The 21,744-nt window shown below is 41.3% G+C and overlaps 1 protein-coding gene across 6 annotated transcripts in view; it reads left to right on the top strand.

Moving 5' to 3' along the window:
- SPIDR (scaffold protein involved in DNA repair) overlaps positions 1 to 21,744 on the top strand; it is a 354,441-nt gene that overhangs the window by 102,013 nt on the left and 230,684 nt on the right. For all 6 annotated transcript variants that reach the window (XR_013824509.1, XR_013824510.1, XM_079901470.1 and 3 more), the window contains exon 6: positions 20,123 to 20,373. Coding sequence is in view for 4 of the 6 variants with exons in the window: in XM_079901470.1 (XP_079757596.1) it covers positions 20,123 to 20,373 (251 nt within the window). In the remaining 2 variants the exon portion in view is untranslated. The remainder of the gene's footprint in view (positions 1 to 20,122; positions 20,374 to 21,744) is intronic.

The following is a 21,744-nucleotide window of genomic DNA, read 5'->3' as shown; positions in this document are numbered from 1 at the left end:
TGGTTAGCCTATCCTATGAGTAGTATCTAAAAATTTGGTTGCGGTCTCCTGGAGGGTCTTTTTGTGTGTGTGACATCTAATTTAGAAAGAAATCTGCTCTCCCCCCAAAGCAGAAGGAACCTCTTTAGTTTCCTTCTCTATTAACTGCAGAAGTGGTGCAAAGTTTATTTCCCCTTTGTTGCTGTTCAGATGGAACAGTTGCACCTAGGGCTCCCAACACTTCAGGGAAAGGTATATAGTGAAAAAAAATTGATTTCTGCTGTTGTTATTTAGAGGTCAAATAAAGAGAAGTTTTCAGTGAGTGAAGTGGTCAGAACTTACTTATTTCATATTCTCTCGCAGGAAATTTCTTTATGCCAGTCTGTACTCTTGGAGCCATGCATACAAAAACCAGGTTAGGCTTTCAAGCTCACAGTCTCAAAGAAGGACAGACATGTATACAAATAGTACATAGAAATAGAACTGGGTACAATATGTAGTGGTGGCAAAGTGAAAAGGCCTTTGTGGGTTAGGAAGAACTCCATTGTAGGTACAAGCTAAAGCAATATGGGAACTGTTACTGGTGGACTCGCCGTGGTGGGTGTGTGGGTGCTCACTCATGATAGACGGTTGGGGTGGGGAGAAGGGTTTCATGGATGATGGATGCTGTAACAAAGTCTTCAGCATTGAATGAGAGTTTGCCAGGTAGAAAGGAAGGAGCAGGGGCATTCCAGGTAAAATAAATAGTATATTAAAGGAAGAAAGAAAAGAAAAGAATTCAGTAATTTGGTGTAGCTGAGTTAGGCTTTTTTATGAAAGAGCAATAGGAAATGAGCTTAGAGAATTAGGATCATGAGGGTATTGAATGCCAAATTATTTATTTGCCTTTTACTTATGTTTGCAAAAGACAGATTTCTTCATCAAAACAAAACAAAACTCTCACCTTTCTTGACTGTACTTCCCCTGCAGCCTCTGCCTCAACTCCTGTGTAAAGCAGAACTCCTTGAGACGTGTCTTTATGTTTCTGTCTCTAATGCCTCTTCTGTGCCTCTGGTCCAGCTTCTGCCCCTGGGCATGGTGCTCTTCCCCAGGGCCGCAAAGGTTCAGTCCAAAGGCAGACTTCACTCTCAGCCCACATGACTTAGCAGCGGCACTGGCACTGCTGACCACTTGCTCCTCCTTAAAAGCTACAACCAGAGATTTTCTTAAAAGGGACGAGAAAGGAAACCATTACAAGAGTATATATGTTGCTTCGTAAAATAGTTGTTTCAGTTGTAGACATACATGTCTTGCCAATTGAAATTTATGTTGTAGTCAAAAGTTTGAAATCATTTGCAAAATTAGACAGAGCATGAGAGTTAAGAACGTGGTGGACAGCATGGTTTCAGATGGGCCAGGCTGGGGTCCCAGTTGTCATTGTTCTACCTAGAAGCAACTTAACCTCTTTGGGCCTTCTCTGGAAAAGAATAGGAATAACTATCTCATAGGCATATAACAAGGATCAAAAGAGATCATGAAGATAAAGCCTCTGGGTTTTCTTCCCAAAAAAGCCAAAAGAGATCGGGAGAGCTGCTAAATAGATGGCGGTTAGAAATGCTCTGCCTAGAGCTTTCTGGGATGTGGTGGTCATATTTTTATCCCCGCTGCTTGTATCGTTGGCCCTCTGGCTCTGCTGTGCTGACCACAGGACAACTCCCCACAGATGGAGGGCTCCTTATTCCATCATATTTCTGCCTCCTGCTGTTGTCTTTGCTTAGAATTCACTCTTCTTTCCCACCTCCATCCCTGCCTGTGAAGTATCTACTCAATTTCAAGTCACCTTTTCTGGGAACACTTTCCCATCAACCTTCCTTGCCCATAAACTTGAGCCGTCGCTCCCTGTGAATCCTCCCATGACCCACATCTACTTTAACGCCTGTCACTCTTTATGTTACTAATGTTTGTCTTTCTGTTCCTTCTTCTATATTGCAGGTTTCTTGAGGCGAAGAAAAATGTTTTATTTATCCTTTGTCCCCAGCCCAGAACAATGCCTGGTACATGTTATTAATGTTTGTTGAGTGAGTAGGGATAGGAAGGCTTGTAATTTGCTAAGGCAGTGCTGGCCATTGGGATAAGTAAGATAATATACTATTTCTGTTCCTAAGAATCTTTTTTTTTTAAAAGGAGTTCTCATTAGCTGCACTCTTTATTTTTTATTTTTATTTTTGGCTGTGTTGGGTCTTCGTTGCTGTGCACGGGCTTTCTCTAGTTGCAGCAAGCGGGGGCTACTCTTCGTTGAGGTGCACGGGCTTCTCATTGCGGTGGCTTCTCTTTGTTGCGGAGTACAGGCTCTAGGCGTGAGGGCTTCAGTAGTTGTAGCACGCGGGCTCAGTAGTTGTGGTGCATGGGCCTAGTTGCTCTGCGGCATGTGAGATCTTCCCAGACCAGGGCTCGAACCCGTGTCCCCTGCATTGGCAGGCGGATTCTTAACCACTGCGCCACCAGGGAAGCCCTATTCCTAAGAATCTTATAGTGCTTTTTATATTTCTTCATTTAATTCTCAAGGTAACATTGTGAAGTAGGTATTATTATTCCTCTTTTATAGTTTGAGATATTGAGGCTCAGAATGGTTAAAAAACTTGTCTAGGTTATACCACTGGTAGATACCGAAGCTAGAATTTACAACCGGGTCTCTCTGATTCAAGTGCCAGTTTTTTGTCTGCTGCATCAATATAAAGATGTCTTGTTCACATTTGTATTTCCTATATTGCCTAGAGCATTTCTTTGTATGTATGTGACAGTGAATTAAAATTTTTAAACTGAGTTTAGTGTCAAAAGTGAGCCATTTTGTGCCAGGAACAATAATTTTCCAAATCATATGTGATTTGAAAGAATTAACACAATGTCTAAAATTATTAGCTGGTGCTAGGTACTATGCTATGCACAAAGGAGATGAAAAGGAAGAGATACAATGGCTAGAATTGGAATAAGGGTCTTCGAGAACTTATTCATTAATTATCAAGCTCTAGTGACCTAACTATGGAAAATGGAGGTAAACATGACAGTATTCAGATCACTGCTATGGAATGTATTCCTGAAATGGTATCATAAAACTTGATTAAAAATCTGCAGCTCATCAGAAAAAGAGTATTTCAAGTAGTGTTTCAGATAGTGCTGCTTGTTTCAAAGATAAATGAAGAAGATCACAACCTTCTCATAATCAGAAGGCTTAATTAAAAAAATCACGTTTGTTAAAAATTCCATAGACTGAAGGGTTTGGCCAAGATGGCGGAGTAGGAAGATCCTGAGCTCACCTCCTCCCACAGGCACTCCAACATTACAACTGTTTACGGAGCAGCTGTCGATGAGGACCATCTAAAGACTAGTGGAAAAGACTTTTCACAGCTAAAGGTAATAGACAGAGAACCACACAAGGCTGGTAGGAGGGGTGGAGTCACGGTATAGTCCAGGCCCACAGCCCTGGGAGGGCAGCCACAGTCAGGAGGATAATCACAGTTGCAGCGGTTCTGCTCAAGGAGCTCCCCAGCTGGGGGTCCTGCACCAAGAAGGCAAGTCCCCAGAGTGCCTCTCTTTGAGGGACAGTGGAGCTTACTTTTGGGAGAGCCAGAGGGCTGTAGGAAACAGAGACTCTGCTCTTTAAGGGCACACACAAAATCTCATGTGCTGTGAGACCCAGTGCAGGGGCGGTAATTTGAAAGGAGCCTGGGTCAGACCCACTTGCTGATACTGGAGAGCCTCCTGTAGAGGCAGGAGGCAACTGGGATTCCTCCTGGGAACATAGATGCTGGTGGAAGCCCTTTTTGGGAGTGCATTCTCCCATGAGGACACTTGGTGCTGGCAGGGGCCATTTTGGAATCTTCCCTTTAGCTCATCAGTGCCAGAGGCTTACCTACCCATGAACCTGTCAGCACAAGCCCTGGGACCAAGCAGCAAGCTGCATGAGGACCCAGTCCTGTCCACCAGCAAGCCCAGGACTTGGCCTCACCCACTAGTGGGCTAGCAGCAGCCCCAGGGCTCCTGGGGCCTGCAGTCAGCCACCTGGGACCCAACCCCACCCACCAGGGAGCTGGCAGCAGCCCCAGGAACCCCCAGGCCATGCAGCCAGTCATTCCAGCACCCAGCCCCAGCTACCAGGATGCTGGCAGCCACTGCCAGTGCAGGACCTAGCAGCCAGCTGGGCCAGGGACCAGCTCCACCTACCAGTGTGCCCACAGTATTCACCTGCCATAACAGAAGGGCCCACACAGCTCACATAGGGGCCACCTCTAGAGCATATAGCTCTGGTGACCGGAGGAGGTGTGCTTCAGGGCCCCCCCACAGGACATGTTCAACCTAAGGCCACTCATCCAAGATTAGGAAGCCTAACCAGCCTTTCTACTTAATACAAAGAAATAAAGAGAATTAGGCAAAATGAGAAGACAAAGGAAAATGTTCCAAATGAAGGAACCTCGGAAGAACTTAATGAAGTGGAGATAAGCAATCTACCCACTTAAGAGTTCAAGGTAATGATTATAAAGATGCTTACAGAACTGAGGAGAAGAATGGATGGACACAGGGAGTTTAACAAAGAGTTAGAAAATTTAAGGGAGAACCAAGCAGAGTTGAAGAATGTAATAGCTGAAATAAAAAATAGGCTAGAAGGAATCAACAGTAGATTATAGGATGCAGAGGAATGGATCAGTGAACTGGAAGACAGAGTAGTGGAAATCACTCAAGCTGAACAGAAAAAACATAATTTAAATGAGGATAGTTTAAGAGACCTCTGGAACAACATCACGTGTACTAACATTGTACACATTTGCATTTTAGGGATTCTAGAAGAAGAGAGAGAACTTATTTGAAGAAGTAGTAGCTGAAAACCCTCCTAACCTGGGAAAGGAGAGAGACATCTAGGTCCTGGAAGCAGAGTCCCAAACAAGATGAAGCCAAAGAGGTCCACACTATAACCTGTAGCAATTAAAATGACAAAAAAATAGAGAATATTAAAATCAGCAAGTGAAAAGTAACTAGTATGTACAAAGGAACTCCCATAAGATTATAAGTTGAGTTTCAGCATAAATTTGCAGGCCAGCGGAGAATGGCACATACATTCAAAATGATCAAAGGAAGAAACCTGACAACCAAGAGTACTCTACCCGGCAAGGTTTTCATTGAGATTTGAAGGAAAGGCAAAGAGTTTTACAGACAAGCAAAAGCTAATAGAATTCAGCACCACGAAAACAGTTTTACAAGAAATATTAAAGGTACTTCTCTAAGCAAAAAAAGGCCACAACTAAAAATATGAAAATTATGAAAGGAAGAAATAAAAAAAGATATAAACTGGCCCACTTTGAATATATTTCCGAATTGTTTAGATTTAATTATTTTGCCTTGTTTGTGCAGTTTTGAAGTCTAAGTGTCTAAGTTCTCTTTTGTTTTCCTTCTTTTTATGTCTGTCCAGCAAAAAGAGGATGTTTTCCTGTTTGTCTCCACCTTGGGCCTCTTTGTGATAGTTTACTTTTAGATGCTGTCCTCATTTTTAGCTGAGATTTAATCTTCTGATTTGTTCTGGACAACTCAGCTTTCCATTGTACCTAATTTAATCAAGGAGACAAGAAAGGCCATTTAAACAATAGACAACGCCTAATTTTAATAGATATGGTCAGGCGGATTTGTAGCTAAAACTGGTAGAAAATTCGCAAGGTATGTAATTCTCTTTATTTTGCTTTGTCTAGTTTAGAAGTTGTATATTTTTCTTTCTTTTGTACTTTGGTAAAATAGATCAAGACTTAATAGCTATTAAGAAAACAAACAAAAAAACTTTTTAGGGGCCTTTAAGAAAATAGCTGTAATTGTTTTATGTTTTCAAGCTGTTATAAATTTCTTGTTTTGCTTAGTTTCTTTTAGGATAGTTGTCATTAAATCAGTAAGTTGTGGATGATGAAGAAAGGAATTTATATAGAGTTGGGGCACTTACAAGTATGGTTAAGAACTTCACACGATAGAAAAGCTTTTTTGTTTGACCTCATTCGAGGTCATGTATTACCTGAATGGTTAAGGTTCATGTTAATGCTGGTCCAGTGTCTCAGAAATTTGGATTAAATGTTTTTAATGTAGGACCCTTTCTATAAAAAAGCTCATTTCAAAACCTCTCAGTGATTTTTAGGGCCTTTAATTTTGTTAGGCATACTTTGAGATATTCATTGAGCAATACTGAATCCAGTTATTGGCTAAATTAAATGTTCTAAACTCTGATTGTAAGAACCAGTTGCAGGAAGTTATATGAGGATTCCACAGGAAAAAGATTATCTGTTGCTGGCTCTGAAGATGGGGGAGGCCATGTGGAAAGTCATGTAGGCTGGCAGTAGCCCCCAGCTGACTGCCAGCAAAAATTCAGGGACCTCAGTCCAAAAACTGCAAGGAACTGAATCTTCCACAACCATGCAAGCTGGGAAGAGGACCCTGAGCTCCATACGAGAAGCAGCCAGCCAGCATCTTGATTTACCCTTGGGGAACTCTGAGTAGAGAACTCAGCCTGCCATTCCTGGACTCTCTAAGTTGGTAGTGATTTGTTACGACGCAGTAGAAAACCCAGTGTAGGGGTATGTCAGCCAGTCTAGGGATGCCCAGTGCCAGTGAGCCAGCTTACCCTTGGATTTTCTCTTCATAACTTTTGGTATTATACTGAGGTCAGAGTGGGTATCAGCAAATACTAATTGAGTTTTAAAATTTATTTCTACTTCTAATTTAGGTGATTTGAGTTTTACTTTTATTATAGCATATTAAGGTACATTGAGTGATGAGGAAAGAGTTTTGGTATTCTCCTTGGTTTACTTTTTGTTTTATTATTTTTTAAATCCGTGGTTGTCTTTACCTAGAAAAGAAATTGAGAAAAACTATTTTTATTGAAGCTCAGTTGTTCTGGAATGGGATTGGCAGACTGTAGCTTGCAGGCGACGTCAAACCCCTTGCCTGTCTTTGCAAATGAAGATTGATTGGAACGCAGCCGCCCTCACTGGCTTATGTGTTGTCTGTGGTGGTTCTCTAAGTCTTGAATATACATTATTAAAAGAAATATATCCAGGGGACTTCCTGGCGGTCCAGTAGTTAAGACTCCACCCTTCCAATGCAGAGGACGCATGTTTGATCCCTCGTCGGGGAACTAAGATCCCACATGCCACACAGTACAGCCAAAAAAAAAACACAAGAAAATCCAGCCACATCTGATTACCAGGATTGTGTAGACTAGTTTGTACCTCTTACTCTACTCAAATAATGGAAAGTGTATTAAAATTAATAAAATTCTATAAACTGTGTGTCTGGAGTCCCTAAGACCATCCCCAGATTTAGTGATTTGTTGGGAGGAATCATTGGGCTTGGAAGTTGTTATACTTGAGGCTAAGGTTTATTACAGCAAATGATCCCAAGCACAGTCCACAGGGGAAAGGTGTGTCAGGAGCATTTGGGGGAACCAGCTATGAGCTTCCAAGAGTGCTCACCCAGAGGCTGCACAGGACACGCTTAGTCCTCAAGCAGTGACTGTAGCAGCGCGTGCAGAGTGTAGTAAGCTCACTGGTTCCTGGTGGGGTTTGGTCATGCTGGTAACCATGCTTGGTGACTGACTGTAGTGACCAAACCCAGTCACTCAGAAAGAAAGCAGTGCTCACCATAAATTACATGGTTTGCAGAGACTGTCTATACACAGAATAGTACAGTGTGGCCAAGGTACTGAGTGTGCAGAATACTTCTACCAATTTGAATATTCCAAGAGATCAGTTCTCAGGTGCCAGTGAAGGGCCAGTGAGGAAAGCAGCCCTTCTGAGTGCACGTGGTTGGTTCAGCTCGACCGCTGACTTAATACTCCTGCACACTCCATAGTAAGTATTCAGAAACATCCACAAAACTTTTGCTGGTTGTCAGTGTTCTGCTATACAGTGTTTTATATATATAGTTTCATGTATATATAAAATATTCTGCTAGTTCAACTATATTTCAGATATGTTCTTTTAGTGAATTGATTATTTTGTCAGCATTATCTTTATTTTTCAAGTAAGAAAACCTACATGACTTCATGAATCAAGCCCAGCATAACTTTATAGTATCATGGGTCTTTAAAACTTCACCAAGATAAACATTGTTTTGTTTGAATTTACAGTTTAAACCAAGTGTCTTCTTAAGAGTGGACTACTTTGTTGTTTCTAGCTTTTAGAGACTGAAACAACCTGGTACTTCTTTTTCATAGTTCATGTTCTTGCATGAATGTTAAAGAGTAATCATTTTCAGAGCTGACTTATCTCCATAATATTGTTTTAGCTCATTGTGGTCAATAAAATTCCCAACAGTATGTTAAACATTATCTTTTAGTTATTGAAATAATGATGAAATGAGCATTATAAAACATTACACCTTTTAAAATCCTTGATATTAATATAAAGTGCTTGCTGTATCACCTTTATTGACCCTCATGTTATGGAAAAATACACAGGGCAAATTTCTTCTTTAGAGAGAATTCATTTTGCCTTTCTTCACTTCAGTAGCTGTTGAAATTAAATATGTGGACATATATATGTATGTGTATCTGTGTGTGTGTACATATGTTTTCCTCTATTCTTTTGGCTGGCATTATTTTCTAGACAGAGCCTGGTGTAGTGTGTTTAGAATCCTGTGTGGATAGTGGGGATTCCTGAGATTATTCACTTAACTTGTTGTGTGACTCTGGACGACTACATATAAATCATTTTATCTTCCTCTGTTTCAGTTTACCTAGTTTGCCCTCTTTCATCATGTTATATAAGATGTGGTCAGATGCTACCTGCCTGAAGTCTGATTGGGACCTTTTCAGCTAACCTCTGAAATAATTACTTTTAATTAATTAATTAATTAATTAATTTTTGGCTGCATTGGGTCTTCATTGCTGCGCGCAGGCTTTCTCTAGTTGTGGCGAGTTGGGGCTACTCTTTGTTGCGGTGCGCGGGCCTCTCATTGTGGTGGCTTCTCTTGTTGTGGAGCACGGGCTCTAGGCTCATGGGCTTCAGTAGTTGCAGCATGTGGACTCAGTAGTTGTGGCTTGCAGGCTCTAGAGTGCAGGCTCAGTAGTTGTGGTGCATGGGCCTAGTTGCTCTGCAGCATGTGGGATCTTCCTGGACCAGGGCTCGAACCTGTGTCCCCTGCATTGGTAGGCGGATTCTTAACCACGGTGCCACCGGGGAAGTCCCTAAAATAATTGCTTTTAGATTTTCTTTACAGTGAGTGTTTTTGGCTTCACTGAATTGTGAACAAGTAGCTAGGTACAAATGTCTAAAGAGCAGAATCTATATTTTATTAATCTTTATAGTCCTCCTGTTGTCCAACACTGAGCCTTGCTGTTTCCTGGTTTAAACCCAAAGCAAACAAGGAGTGTGTGACTTTGATAGTCAATCAGAAATGCAGCTAGGAGCAGACTTGGGCATCACAGGTTTGAGACCAGCCAGCAGCCTTGTAAGTGGTGGGAAAGGAAGCCCATCTGGCACATGCAGAACTGCATACGTCCAAGTCCAAAATAATGGTTATCCACGAGAATAATTGTGAGTTGTCAAGAAAATATTAAACTCTCTTCAGCATATGATATTTTAGAAGATAGAAGTAGAAGAAATTATGGAAAACTACAGCCTCCTCCTAGAGATCACAGTATGGAAGGATGTATTAAAGGCCCCTGAGAAATCTCAGCACTTAATTTTATTCAACCATGTTTATTCAAATGGATTTGACTATGGAGCTCCCTTTTCTCTGAATGCCTGTTAACACCTCCTGGAACCCATGTTTGGAAGGTACGCCTTAGGCCCTGTGAGGCTGTGTAGTTGCTTTTCAGTGTTCTTGCTTTTGTTTATTCCCTTGTTCCTTAGGGCACTTACCTGGCTTATTTCCTTTGAAGCCTTCTACCTTCTCTAGGATCCTCCCTCCATTTCTTACAACCCATCTCCCCCCCCCCCCCATTCTGCATTGTGTAGGATTTTATTTTGTTTTAGTTTAGTTTAGTTTTTTTAAATTGAAGTGTGGTTGCTGTACAATATTATATAAGTTACAGGTATACGATGTAGTGATTGACAGTTTTTAAACGGTATACTCCATTTATAGTTATCATAACATATTGGCTATATTCCCCGTGCTGTACAGTATATCCTTATAGCTTATTTTAAACCTAATAGTCTGTGTAGGATTTTAATTCTTTGCCTTGAATAAAAGCAAAGCCTGACTCATAACCAGCAACAACCTGTGTCTTGCCTCTGGTTCTGTTTGCACAAATGAACAGATTAATCTTTTTGAGTATGCTGTCCTTTTTGCTTCCCTGTTAATTTTGAAGCCCCAGTTTTGAGTGTAGGTTTGAGTTGGATGCCCCTTAGCCTCCAGCTGACCAGGGATATGTGTGCCACCCCTGCCTGGGTCTGCCAGAAGGCCGTGTTGCAGAAAGACGTGGGCTGTGTCTTTCTCTGAACATATTTGAAACAGAGAGAATGGTCAGACAGGTTGTGTCACAGACTGCATCCATATTCCAGTCATATACTGTCTTCCTTGGAGGAAGGGTGCTTTTCTTTCTTCTCCTGTACTCACCCGCTGGGCCATGTGGTCCTGGTTCTGGGCGGATCTTTGCTGCGGGGCCCTCCTGGACCTGGGCCTGCAGGCAGGCGCTTCTCCACGCTCAGCTGCTACTCAGTGAACTTTGACTGACCCAGCAGGTTCCTTCTTGAGTGCTGCAGTTTCTCTTTCTTGCTCTTTGTCTTAGGATGAGCCTTTGCCCTGCTGTTTCTCATTTCCTCCTTGGGCTCCTCAGAGCAGGCACTTTGGACGTTAAGATGAGGTGGAATGGTGCTTTTGTGAACCCGTAAGATGAGGTGGAATGGTGCTTCTGTGAACCCATGTCGGTGTTCTGTCGTTCTCACTGGGCTGGAATTGGAGGTTGGAAACATTTGGTTTGGGGAAGGCAAGCCAAGTGGTTTACAGAGGTGTAACCATGGGTGTAGCTTGTTAAACCTGTTTACCTCAGAAAATATTTTTTTTCTTGAATGTGTGGGAAAATCTGTAGCTTTTGTTTCCCTCTTACTCGCTGGCAGTGCTTTTCATGGATAAAGTTTCAGTCACAAAAAGCTCACCGAGTAAACAGTGAAAGTGTATCCCCTATCAGTACTTTAAGACTCTGTTGTCTAGAATTTTGTTGCTTTTATTGAGTTTTAATCCCAGAAGAAAATAAAATACTGTTAGGAGCTGGGATTCTGATACACTCCTTCCATTCTTGGTGGTTTTGCTGCCCTTTTTCACACAACCAGTGTAGTTCTTGATAAATAGCCGGTGAACAGCCCACTGTTAATTACGGAGTGTGTGTGTGTGAGTGTGTGTGTGTGCGTGTTATGATTCTGCGGGAATTTAAAGACCACACAGATAAGGATTCTGGTGTCCCAGCCCCGCCCCCAGTACATCCACTGCACCCAGAATGATTTCTGATATTGACACGCAGCAGCATTCAACTACTTTGTTAAACGAATGAATTCCATTTTATAATTATGAGTGGAAATGAGAGCATTTGCTAACTAAATTTGTTGGCTTATCAGCTACCAGTACTCTTCATTCCCCTTAATTTTTAAGAGCACTCTTGGTTTTGGCGCTGTTACTTGTCACGGCTGCCATGGCGTACCTTCTTCAGCATATTTGCTGTTGCCCCCACCTTTTTTTTTTTTGCTGTAGGCGGGCCTCTCACTGTTGTGGCCTCTCCCGTTGCGGAGCACAGGCTCCGGACGCGCAGGCTCAGCGGCCATGGCTCACGGGCCCAGCCACTCCGCGGCATGTGGGATCTTCCCAGACCGGGGCACGAACCCGTGTCCCCTGCATCGGCAGGTGAACTCCCAACCACTGCGCCACCAGGGCAGCCCCTGCCCCCACCGTTTAACCTTCTTAAAAACCTGGTGGTTGTTAGATTTAAAAGCTGCTCAGCAGGCAGGACCTTATACTTCTCTTGTTCTTTCCTTAAAATTCCCCTGGCTGTTCTCATTTGTACTGAGTTGAAGAAAGGGAGGCCCAACCAGGATAAACATGGTGAACTGGTCATAGCCTGGCCCTCGCTGATCCTGCCAGGGCAGGTCTGGGCTGGCCAGTAATTGGGTGGGAAGCCTCGGAGAGCAGAGGCAGTGCTGTCGGGTGTGGTTCTGCCACTTTGCAGGGCTAGCAGGCGCACAAGGTGCTTCCCTGGCCCCACTGGGGATGCCTTCTTGCCTGGGCTGAGACCAGGGCTCGAGGCTTGTGTTTTTATTTGAGCTGTTTTCTGTCCTGTAATTGGTTATCTCAAGGAATGATTTTAGTTTAGTTACCATCTTCCTTTTGTTTTACTAGCTGGGTGAGGCGAGTATTTAGCTACAGAGGCGTCATCTCAAAATGAAGAGGTTATCATTTATTATTGATATTCCACTGTTGCTCTTGGTGTGACCTTTCTATAAAGTTTAGAATTAAAAGCTTTAATTTCTGAAAGTTAGAGTGGTGTTTCATCTGGCTGATTGGTTTCATTTGCTTTACCCCAGAGGGTCCGCTTAATCTTGCAGTTAACTTCTTAACTTTGTTAGTGGATGCAATTTTTATCCAGGAGGACCCTACACATGTAGACGTTTATACATGGATTTAGATAAAGATTTGATGTATAGGAATTAGGACGCTTCAATCAGGGGTAGCTCTTTACTTACAAAACCCTTTCCTGACCATTTCATGAAGAAAATTTGTAGATGGGATTATAGGTAGTAACTTCAGCTTAAAGAGTATCAGATGAATTGCATAGAATATGATGCTAATTAATTTTTTAAATTAAAAATTTATGATACTTATTTAAAATCTATTTTTTAAAGAAAAAGACAGTGATATTGTTGAATATCCACCTATTTAGAAAATTGTAGAATTTTTTTATTCCTGGTTTTCCAGCTGATTACAGCTCACATTTTATCCTTGTGAGCTGTGTGCTTCCCATTTTATCCTTGCTCTCTGCATCGCTCAGATGTTGTATGCACTGCCAGATAACTGGCAGATTTTTAGGGAGAGACAGTGGGGTCTTTTTATCATCTTGGCTGCACGGTATTATAGATTATTAAAATAAAGAATCCCTAAAAGTAATGGAAGTCGTGGAGCCATTGTGATTCCTACCATACAGTCTGTGGGAGGTTGTCTACGATGAGGTGGAAGTCATAAATGCACCTTAACTGGGTTCAAGGAGCCCAGAAATTAGAGTGCTGGCGGCCAGCTTGTCCTCACGCGTGTCCTCCATGAGGGCATCTTACAGGTCAATACCTTGGATTGTTTCTTCTCCAGTGGCCTCTTTGCCAAGCAGCTGAATTTCCAGCCTCCTGCTAGGTGGCTCTCTGTGTCTGTGCTAGTCCTGTGATCGTTTAAAACTCCGTGTATTCCAAAGAATTACCTTCTTTCTGCTGTTCTTTGTTCTTGAATGTGTCCTCTATTTCAGTTGGTAGCACCACTACCTTGACTGTCATGAAATTTGGCCTTTCCTAGTGCGTTACTTTAACCAACTGATTCTTAATCTGAAGTATTTTCAGTAGTGCTGTTTGGTTACCAAACAGTTTTAGAATAATAATTATTAAAGTAGTAGGCTGGGAATGAATTAACACTTGCCAGTGTGCTGAATTACTTTCAGCACATTAAAACGCTATAGTAACTTAATTTGCTAGAGCACTTCATCAGTGGGGCTGGGAATGGAAACAGGTCTGAAGGCATGGACTTCATCATTGACTCAGAGCAGTCACTGGTACCAAGAAGCCACATTGGAAGGATGTGAGTGAATTTGCCCCAGTTCATCATTATTCCAAGAAATAAATTTAGAACCTATTTCCCATTGATGATGGGTCATCTGATTTATCTTTTTGTAAGAGAACGTGTGTGCTCTGTCTATACACACACCCAATCTGTAGGGTTATGTTGCTATTGTCTCTTGCCTCCCAACATGAACTCTAAACTTCCATTTGTCTAGACTTGTCTGTGTATCTTGAATATCTATGGTACTTTGCTGCCTTATGTGCTTTCTTTTCTCTTTTCTCATCTTTATCTGTTAAGAATTTTTAAGAAATATCTCTTTATTTGATTTCAGGGTCTTTATGGAACTCTGTCTCATTAAACGTTCTCTCTTGCATAACACCTTACATGTAGTGTGTAGTTAATACATATTTGTTTAATGGAACATTTTCTGTACTTGGAGATATTTAGCAGATAGTTAATTTTCTTAGATGCAAGTAACAGAAAACAAACGAAGCTAGTTTAAGAGGAAAAGTAAATTTTTTGAAATTATGCTAGTATATCCTGTGGAATCTAAGGTAAAGCTGAAGGGTCTGAGCCGCAGGGAGATCGGGGAACCTCACTAGCAGGAACTCACGGATCTTTCCTTTAGAGAATTGTCAGTAGTGTGTCTCAGCTTCTACCTGTCAGACTCTGTATTTCTCAATTCAAGATCTGCAGAATCTGCTTGCCTCAGATCTGGTCAGTTGCCTACCTAAGGCCAGTCATAGTAGACACATGACTGTTCAGACATGGGAGGCCATCCCTGTGGCTGCTTGGAGGTGGATGGCTGTCCCCCGGTAGAAAGGCAGTTGTTCTCTGAAAGGAGGGGTCAGAAATAAATTGTATCGGATGTCTCCTACAATGGTATTTCTGACTTGTGGAAACTGAGCCAGTATGGGTTTGGTAGATTGCAGGTGACTTCAGCTGTGGTCAGGTTAGGGTGTTGTCCTTGCCTTTGCTGACTGATTTCATAGGAACTACTCGCTCATGTCTTAATCTTGTCACTTGTGATACTTAATCACTAATTCAGGAGACTCCTAGTTCTGAAGTTCATTGGGTCAGAGGAGAGAAAAAGTCATAATACTAATAATTTTGTTATGTTTTAAACATTAGCAAATTATGATCATAGCTACATAGTCACTCTTTGGTTCTGTGAATTTGACCACTGCAGTATTTTTTCTACTGCAAAGGATCCTAATTTTCTCTTCTGTATTATTTCTGTAAATGGGCTGTAAACCTGAAGGAAGTAATTGTGTATGAAAATTTTCAGAGGGCACCAGTTGGTTTCTTTCTTTCCAAAGAAAGCAGGAGAAAATCAGCCTCTCCGTCTGTCTCTCTGTGTCTTTCTCTCTCTCTCTCTCTCTCTCTCTCTCTCTCTCTCTCTCTCTCTCTCTCTCTCTCTCTCTCTCTCTCCCCCTTTCTCTCGTATTTTGCTGTGGCAGCCTGAGCAGACCAATACAGAGGGTGGTGCTGAGAAGTGTGGTGCTGCTGTAACAAATATCTTAAAATGGGGAAGTGGCTTTGGAACTGGCTGTGGGTAGAGGCTGGGAGAGTTTTGAGGTGCACAGAAGCAAAAACCGGGATTGCTGTGAAGGGACTGCTAAAGATGATTCTGGTGACAACTGAGAAAGGAGAAATGATTATAGTTTTGATACATTTGGTTAAATAATATATTAATTTCATCTGTTTCTTTTTATTTTCTTAATATGGCTACTAGAAATTTTAAAACTACATAACTTTCTTTCATTGGGCAACACTGAAATAGAGCTAACGTGTATGAACATGGATAAATATAAAAAAAGATAATATTGATAGAAAAGTAGGTCATTCAGAGCTGTGTTCACAGGATACTGTTTAAAAATTTTATATGAAGTTTTGGGCTTCCCTGGTGGCGCGGTGGTTGAGAGTCCGCCTGCCGATGCAGGGGACGCGGGTTCGTGCCCCGGTCCGGGAAGATCCCACATGCTGCGGAGCGGCTGGGCCCATGAGCCATGGCCGCTGAGCCTGCGTGTCTGGAGCCTGTGCTCCGCAACGGGAGAGGCCACAACAGTGAGAGGCCCGTGTACCACAAAAAAAAAAAAATATATATATATATATATATAAAGTTTAAAAGCTTGCAAAATAATACTATAAAGTATTTATGTGTGTGTGTGGTAGAAAAAGGATAAAAACAAGATGTTAATGAAATGCCAAATTCAGGAGAGAGTTACCTCTAGGAAGGAGGAAAACTAGAACAGGAAGAGAGATATAGGAAATTACAACCGCATCATTAAAAAAACTGAAGAAAAATTTGTATTGTGTTAATATTTGGTGAAGGGTGATTGGGTAATGAAAACATGTATTTTTTATTATACTTTTCCATGTACTTAAATTATTTCATAATAAATAGTAAGTATCTCTAATTCTTGAAATATTTCTAGTAGAATTTTTCCATTTAACTAAGCAATGGGAGAGCCAGTGAAGTAACTTGTGCAACTGCAAAACAATAAAATAGCTGCACTGTGATTGAGAACCAAGTCTTTCTTGGTCCAAAACTCATAGCCCTCCTTTCTCATTAATCAGATTCTACAGTATAAAGATAAAATGTAAACTGAAGCTTCTGAACCTGCAGGCTCCTCTGACCTGTCTTTGATTCTTCCCTTCTCCTCTCATCCCAGGTACATGCACCTCCGCATCCCTGCACACAGACACACCATGCACGAGCATTCATGCACACATTTGCACATGTGCACACCATCTTTGTGAAAGAATGTGAGTTCCTTACTGTCAGGCTGTGGCTAAGACAGCTAGTGTCTGGTGAGCTGTAGTTCCTCTCTGTGTCCATGTGAGGAAAGTTCCTCCACGTTCATCAGGATTTCAGGCTTGGGGGAGCAGTTCTAAAATAAAATATGCTGAAGTGTTGCCTCTTGCTCTCTTTTGCTAAAGATATTTGTTATGGCCTTTTGCTTCCTGTTAGAAATTAGAAATGCCTATGTGAAGAATACATGGTTTCCTTTGCTGGCTAAGGCATTAGTTGTCTTTTTGATTGGCTGCTGAAGACATTATTTGTTGTCTTCCTCATTGTCCTTTACATAGAGATCCTCTTAGGAATCAAGAAAAAAAACTTTCCAGAAAATAAATACAAAATTTAAAAATACAAAATTTGAAACATTTACCAGATGCTTAATGTGTTAGATGTGATTATTTCTCCAAATTGAAGATGAGGAAACAGGCATGGGAAAGTTAAATAAATTGCTTAAGATAACCTGCTGTTGAGGGCAGGGCTGAGCTTGAGATGATGTTGGGGTCATGTCTGTGCAATCTCTTTTTTCTCAAATCCAATCCACTTTTCTGTCTCTTCCCACCCGAATACAGGTTTAATGTTGGTGATATTCGTAAGGTTCCAACCTGAACCTTGTCTTCTTACTTTTACATAATTTCCACGGACAGTCTTTTCTAACTCTCATACCTTCATGCACTGTTTCTGTTCTTATGATTCCTGAACTTGTATTTCCGTGTCATATCCCTTTCTTAAAGCTCCAGACCCATAGAGCCGCTGCCTCTTGGTCAGTTTTACCTCAACTATTTCATAGGCATTGCAATATTAACATATCAAAGCCATATTTAGTATTAGCAACTATCCCTCTGCAGATATATTGGACATATAATATTTCCTGAATTCCCGTTCTTGATAAATGTACCTCTCTTGTTGCTCAAACCAGGTGCTTGGGGTCTCCTTTGACTCTGCTTTCACTTTCATTTCTAACATCTGGGAGTCCTTAAGTATTGTTATATCTCCTTCCTTATGTTCTTCCTAGTCCACTTCTCTCTACTCCCACTTCCCTCACATCTTCTTCATCTCTTGCTTTAATTATGGAAGAGCCTTCTAGCTAGCTGCTTTCCCTACTTGCCCATAGTAGAGTCAGTTCTTCAGATTGTTGTTTGGATGATCATTCCATATCAACATGTGACTTGGTTAGCCCCTGTTAAAACTGCCCGTGGCTCCCCCAGTGCCTCAGAATGAAGCTGCATGCCCTGCTCTGGTCTGCAAGGTGTTCAACAGCCCTCTCTCTTCTGCTGCTTGTAGATGTTCCTGCATGTGCTCTGTTCTCTCTGGCCTCATATTTGTGGTCTTCCTGTTCCTAGCCCCGAATGTACTTCCTTCTCTCTCTGCCTAATAACCTACACTTAGCATTCAGCTTTAGGTGGCAGATCCTGATTCAGGTGGTAGTTCTTTCCTTCGTCCCTTCTCCCTGTGCCCCACCTGGCTTTGTTTTCCTCTTGTTCCCGTAGAGCCTGAACAACACTTCAATTGCAGTACTTCCACCACATTGTTTTATGACTATTTCATTTTGACCTCCCCATCCCCACAAAGCCCTGTGTCCCCTTTGCTTCTGCATGTGAGTCCCCAGAACAGGCCACGTGTAGCTGGTTATTTGTTGACATTTTTCTAGGACAGTGGTTCTCAACTGGGGATGATTTTGCCCCCCAGAGGACATTTGGCAATGCCTGGAGACATTTTTGATAGTCATGATTGGTGGGGCATTGCTAATACATCTAGTGGGTAGTGGCCAGGGATGCTGCTAAACACCCTACAATGCACAGGACAGGACCCCACGTTATCCGGTGTGAAACGGCAACAGTGCAGAGGTTGAGAAGCCCTGCTCTAGCAGGAAGCGCAAAACTTGAGAGTACTAAAATAAAAGACATTCCATAACAAAAAGATGAAATTAAATTTGGAGTTCTCAAGTAATATATAAAACTTTTCAGTGTTGAGGAACTTAATTTTCAATGTAAACGACCCTGGTTCTTTTTGTGGCCTATTGTTAATATTTATTCGGAAGCTGTGTTTGGGGGGAAACGTGACCCTTGAGCTTATTAATGGGTTAGCAGTATTTAGTAATTAAACACTTTAGTAATGCAGTAATGTAGGCATGCAACTGAGATTGTGAAAAGGATAGTGGAACTAAGCTCTTCTTTTGAGAATTTTTTTCATTTACTTTTTCGTATTCTAAATGCGCCTGGTAACAGGTGACTACCCAAGCTGGTTTTTGGAGGAGATGTGGGGACGGGTGATGTCCTTTTTAAGCTCTTAAAAAGGTTTTAACTATAAAATCCTCAAAAAAAGACCAAATGTGGTAAACCTTTTGCCTTGCGTGTAGATTAGGAAATGATGAAAACCATAGTGCTAACCAACCTCCACACACGCACACACCCACACCCATGCACACACCCACACCCATGCACACACATATCCCCACAAATGATAACCCTCACCCACTTGTATCCTCTTCACTTGTTCTAGCCAAGTGCCTGCTATAATGCCAGTGACACAGTCCATGCTGACCATCAGTAGAAAGGGCGCCTCATGAGGGTCCCCATAGCTACACCATGAATTGACCGGGTAGAGAATCCATTCAACTAACTGTACAATTTACATTTAGTAAATTTAAAATTTAGTGTAGGTATTAAATTAGGAGGGGCTACTGATATACTGGAAAATTAGAATGTTGAAGGGTAAATTGTTGCTGACATTAGAACAATACGGGACTGACTTGCAAAACCAAATAATGGGAAAATAAAATACCTACCACACTTGAAAGTTTTAGCATGTGTCTGGGCAAAGACAGCAAACATTACAGAAGAATGTTTTCATTCTTTCCTCCAGGATTGGCTGTTGATATGACTTCTGTTTTATAATCTGGTTTTCAAAAAAAATTCTTATTTGGTAGTTCAGAAATTTGAGTAAAAGAAAGAATAGGAAATGTTAGGAAGAAGACTCAGTGATTCATTCTTTAAGTAGTTCCTGTTGATATTAGCAATTTCAAATTAGCCTCTTGAAAATATAATATTGTATTGGAATTGTGTGGGAAAAGTCCATTTTTCATCTTTATCGTTGGAGACTTCTTTGTTAAATTAAGTGGTTTTCACCTGAAGAGGCAATTTTCTTTATAGTTGGCTTTTAACAAATAGTGAATATTATTTACCCCACATTAAAATCAAAACAATACTTTTTTTCCAATAGGTGTTAGATTACAATGGCTAATGGCTATTCAGGTTGGTGTTAGGAGTTCAGTTTTTGAGACTGACCTATGTGCGGCACATTTCTTTTAGTTTGTTGAAGGAAGATTGAGATATTTGTACTGAATTTGGTGGATTCTGTGAGATAGTGCCTGGCTTACAATTGATTTAATCTCTTGTCTTTGGGTATATGGCTTACTTAGTTTGGATTTTGTGTCAAAATAGAAGTTTAAGCTACAGATATTATATCTGCAAAGTTATTTCAATGAATATAGTCATAAGGGAATAGAATAATAGGCATGTATAAATGTGAATTTTAATAAAGAGGTCTCCAAATTTAATTGCATTTCTCTTAATTTTTTTTTTTCAGACAAATCCTACAGAAATTTTAGAGTATTCATCAGATAGTGAAAAAGATGATGAGTCGGAGAATGTCTTGTTCATTGATTCAGAATCCTCTCACAAATACCACATGGATTTCGGATCAGATGGAAGACAGGTTATGGAGAGACCGATAAACCCTAGGGTAAAATCTACAGAGGCCATTTTGCATACACCTCAGAAAGAGACAAAGCTTCCCAAGACTCCAGAAAATTCAGCAAAGAAGAAGAAGCTTTTAAGGTTATATTACACCTTTTTAAATACTTTTTTTTAAAAAAGTTTTTCTCTTTCTTAAAAAGCCCAAATACCTACAATGTTAATTTAAAAATACTTATTTACTTGGGAAGGAAGATTGACAGAATAGAATTATAATTCTGATAAGCAGTTATGAGTCCTAATTTCTGGAGATTGTTTATGGAATTGTTCATCCAAGTTGAGCATTCACTGTTTCAGTCATAACCAGCTTATGTGACTGCTTTCCTTAATGGAGATTGGTTGTTTGGGTTTATCAGATTTTATTGAGCACCCGTGTTCCAAGTGCTATCTTAGACAATTAAGACAAGTAAATGACTGTTCCTGTTTTTGAGTAAATTATGTCTAAAAGAGGGAAATAGAAATATAGACTATTGAGATCACTTTTGTGATTGTGGTTGGCCAGGGAAACACTTAGAAATGCAAAGACTTACGGGCAAAGATTCATGGGCAAGAAACTGGCTGGTGTGTGTGTGAAGAACCATAGGGACCAGGTCATGGAGGGCCCAGCAAGACGTGTGAAGGGGCCTGGGGTGTGCCATGTAGGGGGACGTGTCCCAACCCTGCGTTGTACATCATCTCTTTGTGTTTTAAATTAGAACAAAACAGTGAAAACAAAACCCCAGTGAAAGTGAGAAGGAGAACTTGTGGGAAACAGTGCCACAAAAGCAGACTCAGTGGACAGTTTCAAGGAAAAAGGAGTGTAGTAGAAAGTGTAAACATGGCGATGAAGAACACGGTTTTAGATCTGTTTAGGGTATGTCTGCGTCAAGGAGGGCAAGTACGATGCACACCAAGGAGAGCCCAATGACAGTGTCGGACAGTGTTGGTGGACTGGTCAGGGAGGAGGCGAGGGGCTCGAGTTGTGGAGATGGTGCTGTGACCCCTCTGCTAGAAGCTGGGATTCAAGGCAGGAGAGGGGTGGGGAGCTTAGGTTGCAAGTTTGATCAGGCTTGATTGGAATCCATTGTCTAAAGAGATCTCAGAGAAAAGGTGAGATGGATTTAGAGAATAATAGGGAAGACCCAGTGGAGGCAGAGAGGTTAGGAAGAATTACTCTCAGTGTCCAGGAAAGGAAGTGGGAGAGGGAGGCCTGTCTTGAATAAAGGAGTGGAGAGGAGAGTAAAAGGATGTGACCAAGTCTAGTGGGATGGACACAGCATGGTGAGTCAATTGATGCCTGTTCACTGTTTTGTTTTTTTTTTTTTAACATAAAACAAGACAGAAGGCCTTATGCCCGAAGTGAAGAAGTTACAGCCTCAAATGAATATGGTGATGGTTTGTAATAGCCTCTGGAGAAAACAGGAAAGGAAGCAAATAAAAGGGATTCGAATGTCTTTGTTGAAGTTGATCCTTTGC

Source organism: Stenella coeruleoalba (genome assembly GCF_951394435.1).
Source record: "Stenella coeruleoalba genome assembly, chromosome: 17".
In the NCBI taxonomy this organism is placed as follows: Eukaryota; Metazoa; Chordata; class Mammalia; order Artiodactyla; family Delphinidae; genus Stenella; species Stenella coeruleoalba.
Note: the sequence above shows the minus strand (reverse complement) of the source record. Positions and strands in the feature narration are given on the sequence as shown.